Genomic DNA, 6713 nt, shown 5'->3' on the forward strand with positions numbered 1-6713 from the left:
GATTACATCACTTCCTCTGCCTGTGTTTACATTATAGGAGAGGAAGTGATGCAATGCTGCAATTCCATTCGTCAGGAGCGATCGCGAGGGGGTGGCCATGAATGAATGGCCGCCCCCTCATCCCGGATCGCTCTTGCACGGAATCCGACCGCCGCTGGCACCGGGGAGGGCCCGTTTGGGCCCCCCCACCCACGGGAAGGCAGGGACGTACATGTACGCCCATATGCCTGCCCGTGCCATTCTGTCGACGTACATCGTCGTGCGGCGGTCGGCAAGTGGTTAAAGTAGATGGTACAATAAAACAATAAAAAGACTGCTCTTTTTTCTGCTGTCCTTCTTCTATGTCTCTATAAGTAAGCTTTATATATGGTGACCGTATTTATCAGTATGTCAGATAGTGGAGGAGGAAGCAGTGTTGGTGCAATAAGCTGTATATAAGGCGACAGCGTTTGATTTACTAAAGCTGGAGAGTGCAAAATCCGGTGCAGCTCCAACCAATCAGCTTCCAGTTTTTTGTTTTGTTTTTGTCAAAGTTTAATTGAACAAGCTGAAACTAGAAGCCGATTGGCTACTATGCACAGCTGCACCACATTTTGCACTCTCCGGTTTTTAGTATATCAGCCCCTGTGCGTCTTGTCAGATAATGGAAGAGGAAGCAGTGCTGGATCAGTAATCTGTATATACAGCGCCTTGAAAAAGTATTCATACCCCTTGACATTTTCCACATTGTGTTATGTTACAACCAAAAACGTAAATTTATTTTATTGGGATTTTATGTGATAGACCAGCGATGGTGAACCTTGGCACCCCAGATGTTTTGGAACTACATTTCCCATGATGCTCAAATACTCTGCAGAGGGCATGAGCATCATGGGAAATGTAGTCCCAAAACATCTGGGGTGCCAAGGCTCGCCATCACTGTGATAGACCAACACAAAGTGGCACATAATTGTAAGGAAAATAAGTGTTTTAATTTTTTTTTTACCAATACACGTGACGGGTCCCAGATGACTATGCGGCACGAGGGGAAGTGATGTTACCAGCCCGGGCAATGAAGGAGGCAGACTAGGAGGGACCCCCTAGCAACAGGCATTTAGAGGTGAGTAAAAAAAAAAAATTCCAATTTTTTTTTTTTTTTAAGAATTTTTAACTATTTTTTTTTTTTGGTGGCAACACCACTTTAAATACAAAAAGATGCCCTGGGTAAGGGGTCTATATATTATTTTTTCAGTGGTTAATGTTTAAATATTAGTTTTTTTTTTTACATGCATTTGCTTCCTGTATGTGTAATTACCGTTCATTGGCTCTGCCCCCAAATTCACCGTCCGTGGCGGCCTATAAGGCCCCTTTCACACTGGGGCGGGAGCGGCGCCGGCGGCTATTTTTAGCGCCTCTTTACCGTCGTTTTAGCAGCGGTATGCAGCCAAGCGCTTGCCCCGACTTGTTCATGACGCAACATAGTTGGGGTAGGCGGAACACTTTGGTGGGGGTGGGTCAGCCCGACACTTAAAGCGGAAGTCCGCCGTTTTTTTTTTTTTTACAAATACTGCAGCTGCTGACTTTTAAAATAGTGACACTTACCCGCCCAGCGCGCCCGCGATGTCGGCAGCCGAAGCAGATCTCTCGATTGTCTCTCGGGTGCTGCCGCCTCCATCTTGGGTATGGGAATCAGGAAGTGGAGCCTTTCGGCTTCATTTCCCGGTTCCCTACTGCGCATGTGCGAGTCACGCTACGCAATAAGGATGGTCCCCGCTGTCTCTGGGATCCGTGTGTTTCCCAGCAGGCAGCGGGGAACTTTCGGAAAGGGGCGTAGATTCTGCGGAAAGGGGCGTACCTTCTGCAGAATCTACGCCGGAAGTGGGTGCAGATACCTGTACTGTACAGGTACCTGCACCCCCCTCCCCCCTGAAAGGTGCCAATTGTGGCGCCGGAGGGGGGGAGGATTCCAATGAGCGGAAGGTCCACTTTAGGGTGGAGCTCCGCTTTAACCTCTGAGGAACACGCCCGCTGACCTTTGGGGAGGTCCCTATTCCCATCCCTGAGTCCTAACCTTGTTCTTCTAGGGGAAACCCTAACCCCTAACCCTAGGCTAGCGGCCGGAAAAGGGTTAAACCCACCCGCAAAGCTGGAGCAGCGCTTTGCCGGCAGTATAGCCGCGATGCCCCATTGATTTCCAAAGATGCGGCTAGCAGGACTTTTTACACCGTCCTGCCAGCGCACCGCTCCAGTGTGAAACCCCTCCGGCTTTCACACTGGAGTGAAAGGGGCCAGATTTTTTCCGGCGCTACACAGGTGCTATTTTTAGTGAAAAACGCCCCAGTGTGAAAGGGGCCTAAAAGTCAGTATGTGAAATATAAAGCCGGAAAAAAAAAAAAAAAAAGGAGGTCTTTAAACACTGGCTTTGTAGAGTTTGCAATACACAGTTTTATTAACACTTGGAGATCGTCACATTTATTCTTAAAATGCCGTTTTCTGCAAAAAGTTGTGCAGTGATCGCGTCAAACACTAGGCAGTCTTTGTTCATGACGGCGGTGGCAATGCCCTCGTGAATAGAGCGGGGCGTGGCTTCCCACGTTAGCCGCCGATGGTGACCGTTCAGCGCCAGCCTGTAAGCAAAGTTCTCCGCTTGATTGCGCGGTCCTATTAGCTGCACGATGGCAAAGAATTGTTGGTCACGGTTGTACTCTTCTCGTTTCTCCAAAACCAACATGAAATGAAGGCCGAAGCAGGACTGTATCATGGCCCATGTAGCAGTGCCCGGAAGGTTAATGTCATTGGTGAGAAGCACTATATCCTCCCCTTGTAACGTGATGATGGGTTTATGCTGGTGCACGAGGTGGGGCATCACCGCGCCCAGGGAGCCCTGCCATTTACAAGAAACGCCCGGGCAGGGGCAGGGGCACGAGCACGGTTGGAATTCGCAGAGCTTTTCGTGGTCCCTCTTCTCCCCGTGCGGCAGCCTCACCGTGCAACCCGAAAAACAAAGAAAAGGCGCCTCTAAGTGTAGAATTAAAAGCTGTTTAATTTCCCCAAAAAGGGTTAAAAACACTTACAAGATATGTAGACTGGCAGAGCATATCATTAATATCCATGTAGGTGGTCCGGCATGAATGCAATGGTCATTGGCATATACCAGTTCTTTAGGCTGTGTGTGTCCAGTAGCAGGGAGGTCCAGGGGATGCCAACAGGAAAAACAGCAGGGAGCTCCAAGAGAACTGACAGGCCAGTCCGCAATCACAGTCTCAAAACACGAGGATCCTGGAAGTGACGTCAGCGGCAGGAGACAATAACCAGCAACCAGCATGGACCACAAACAGGAAGCAAAACAGGAAGCAGTCATCAAAGAGGGACGCGTTTCGGAACATCTCATTGGTTCCTTTATCAACCTGATGACTGTGTGTGTATGGGACTAATTTATACTACCTGGGCGGACCTTAGGGGCGGGGATATGTAAATGGAGCGTTATCACAATATAAAGGTATAGGACAGGGGGAGAAACAGAAACAAAATCCCTATCCAAACAAAAAAAATATGATTTCTTACAGAGCAACAACCAATAAGCGACATTTAAAAATAAAAATAAACATAAAATGAGAATCAATATTTTTACACAGGCAATCGGCTCTCCTCTCCTCACACAGAAATCATCGCTGAGGAGAGGAGAGCGGATCGCTGCAGCCGGCTGGTGATCAGTGACTATGAGCTGTTTTTACAGCTTTTTACTCACTGATCACCAGTCTAGTATAAAACACACGTGTCCCCAAATAAAAACAAGTCCCCCACATATGTCCCACTAAAATCACATGTCCCAGTGATTATCTGCACACATCTGTACATGATCATTTGCATACATATGTCCGTGATCACACAAACCGATTATTATACACTTAACTGAATTTTTTTTTTTTTACCAAAAACATGTAGCAGAATAAATTTTGGTTTAAATTTACGACAAAATTAGATATTTTATTGGATTTCTTTTAAAATATAAAGAAGAAAATATTAATTTTTTCCAAATTTCCGCTCTTTTTGCGCTTATATTGCAAAAAAAAAAAAGAGTCGTGAATAAATACCACCAAAATAAAGCTCTATTTGTGCGAACAAAATGATAAAAATTTAATTTGGGTACAGCGTAGCACGACCGCGCAATTGTCATTGAAAAGAACGAGAGCGCCGAAAGCTGAAAATCGGGCTGGTTAGGAAGGGGGGTAAAAGTGCCCGGTATTGTAGTGGCCTGTATTTTAAAAAAGAAATCCAATAAAATCGAATTTTTTCGTAAATTTAAGCCAAAATTTTTTCTGCTACATGTTTTTTGGTAAAAAAAAAATATTCCGTTAAGTGTATAATAATTGGTTTGTGTGATCACGGACAGATGTACGGAAACGATCATGTACAGATGTGTGCAGATAATCACTGGGACATGTGATTTTAGTGGGACATATGTGGGGGACGTGTTTTTATTTGGGGACACGTGTGTTTTATACTAGACTGGTGATCAGTGAGTAAAAAGCTGTAAAAACAGCTCATAGTCACTGATCACCAGCCGGCTGCAGCGATCCCCCTCCTTCTGAAGGACGTTCCTGAACGTCCAGTCAGAAGGAGGAGGCTCCCACCCGGCCGTATATATACATTGGCTGGGGCCCCTCTCTCATCATTAATAGCCATTTTTAAGCTTAAAATGCTTAAAATATCAGGCTTCATCAATAACCATTTTTTTGACAACCCCCCCTCCCTCGGGAAAAAAAATACAAGGTCAAAATATCACCCCCTTATCGTTAATAGCTATTTTTTAGCTTACAAAAAACAAAATAAATGCAAGGTCTGCTTAAAATATCAGGGCCCCTGATAATAATAATAATAAAATCTTGTGGAGGAAAAAAAAATAAAATTAAAGCAAATATTTTCTTCAATTTTCCCAGTGAAAGCGGTATGTACATCCATTCTTTGTGAAAGGAGACAAAAACAAACAAATGTTATTAGGGTATTTCCTGTGCTGGTTGAAGGTTTGGCAATGATTAAAAAGGAAATTACCACATCTGGCCACTAGATGTCACTAAGTATCATAGGAAATGCTGATGATACTTTGTATCATCTAGTGGCCAAATGCGGTATTTTCTGTTTTAAATCAATTGAAAACAAGCAACTGTTAGGTGCTCGTCTTCTTAATAATACCCCTGGTAGCCTAGGCTAGGATGGAAGAGCGGAGGTCCCTGGTCACCGGTGGACAATCGCCACACATACACACAATTGTACGTGAACAATGATTGTGGGTTTATTGGAGCACACACAGTAGTTTTATGCAGTTTGAGCTAGAGCACAGCCCTGTGGTTGAGCCAATCAGGGACTGCCACATAAAATATGCAAGATAGTATATTTTACTACGTCATCATGGTTCTTTGCACAAGCAATATTTCTGCCTAGCAGCAAAAGCTAAATATATATATATACAGTTTAGAATGTTTCTTAGACGTGATGCAAGATAGGCCTGTGGTCTAACGCCATGAAGTTACTTCTGCTCTTAGAAAGGGAAGTAGCTTAACCGCATCCATCTGTTCTGAACAGATAACTAACCTTGTGATAATTCTAAATACCTTGTACAAGCAAAAACACATATGACCTTAAGCAATAGGTTTCTATGTCATGCTATCAGTAATTTTCCATTACCCAAAATGGATGTCTCTAACAAGATGGTTCCCTCATTACCTTATAATCCTCCCTTTGATCATCCTGTTGAAAACAGGAAGATCACATATCATCTATCCCATATGTCACACATTCTTCCTGGTACCATACCTTAGGATCATGGGAAAATGCGTCTAATTTAATAGTTTCATTTCTGGTATGTGATGCTTTAACAATTATACACATTATAAACCTATAACAGGCATATAGGAAAAAAATAAAAAGGAGTATCATTATTATAGTCATGGCGGTGTTTTTTAACCATGCAAGTATTCCCTGGCCAAAGCTTAGGCTGGCAAAGGGGTCCCAAATCTTCAGGGTGATAGATACAGTTAGATATCAACCAGGTGGGTAAGAACACAATTAAAGCTGTACAAGATAAGAGGCACAAGGCCTTCATGGACATTGACAGGGGAATCATTGTGTCCGGCTATCTAAGGTCTTGTCCTTCTTCGTCGTTTCCTGTCGGGGTGTCCAGCTCCATTTTGTCTTTTTGGAAGGGATCAGAGTCTGTCAGAGATATTTGTTCTATCCCTTTTTGGGCTTCTCGCAACTTCTGATCCAAGGTAAGTTGGAGCTGTTCTTGGGTTTGAGGGAGTAAGGATGCACTTTCTTCGAACAAGCTGTCTTCCTCCCGGGCTGATGAGATAGGGACAAGGCGGTTGGATGTTGACGTCTCGGTTGGAGGGTCCGGAGTCGAGGGGGGCTGTGGGCACCTTTTAAGACGACTGGCATGGATCCAGGTGTTCCCCATATCCGTCAGTACTGCCGTTCTCGATACCTTTTCCACCTTCCATGGTCCTGAGAAAGCCGGTCCGATACTCTTTCTTTGTGCTAATTGTTTGATCAGCACTTTATCCCCAGGGATGAAGGGATGCGTTGGTTCTGTGGGAAGAGGAGAAAAGGTGACAGAAACTTGTTCGTTTATTTTGTGGAGCATACTTACCAGATTTTTCACGTACACTTCCTGTTGGGAATAAATGTTAATGTCAGAGTTAGGGTCTAATGGGGGTAATAGTCAGAAGTTGGAT

At 44.4% G+C, this 6713-nt stretch overlaps 1 protein-coding gene across 1 annotated transcript; it reads right to left on the bottom strand.

Annotated features, from left to right (window-relative positions):
* Nucleotides 1-2428: 2428 nt before the first annotated feature.
* On the bottom strand, nt 2429-6479 carry LOC143933017 (E3 ubiquitin-protein ligase SIAH1-like). Its single transcript, XM_077455934.1, has 2 exons — nt 6464-6479; nt 2429-3048 (listed from the first exon to the last, which is right to left on the bottom strand). The coding sequence occupies exons 1-2, from the start codon at nt 6477-6479 to the stop codon at nt 2429-2431; spliced, it is 636 nt and encodes a 211-aa protein (XP_077312060.1).
* Nucleotides 6480-6713: the final 234 nt, after the last annotated feature.

This window comes from Lithobates pipiens, unplaced genomic scaffold, assembly GCF_037356315.1.
Source record: "Lithobates pipiens isolate NorthernLeopardFrog02 unplaced genomic scaffold, aLitPip1_a1.2 Scaffold_27, whole genome shotgun sequence".
Lineage (NCBI taxonomy): Eukaryota > Metazoa > Chordata > Amphibia > Anura > Ranidae > Lithobates > Lithobates pipiens.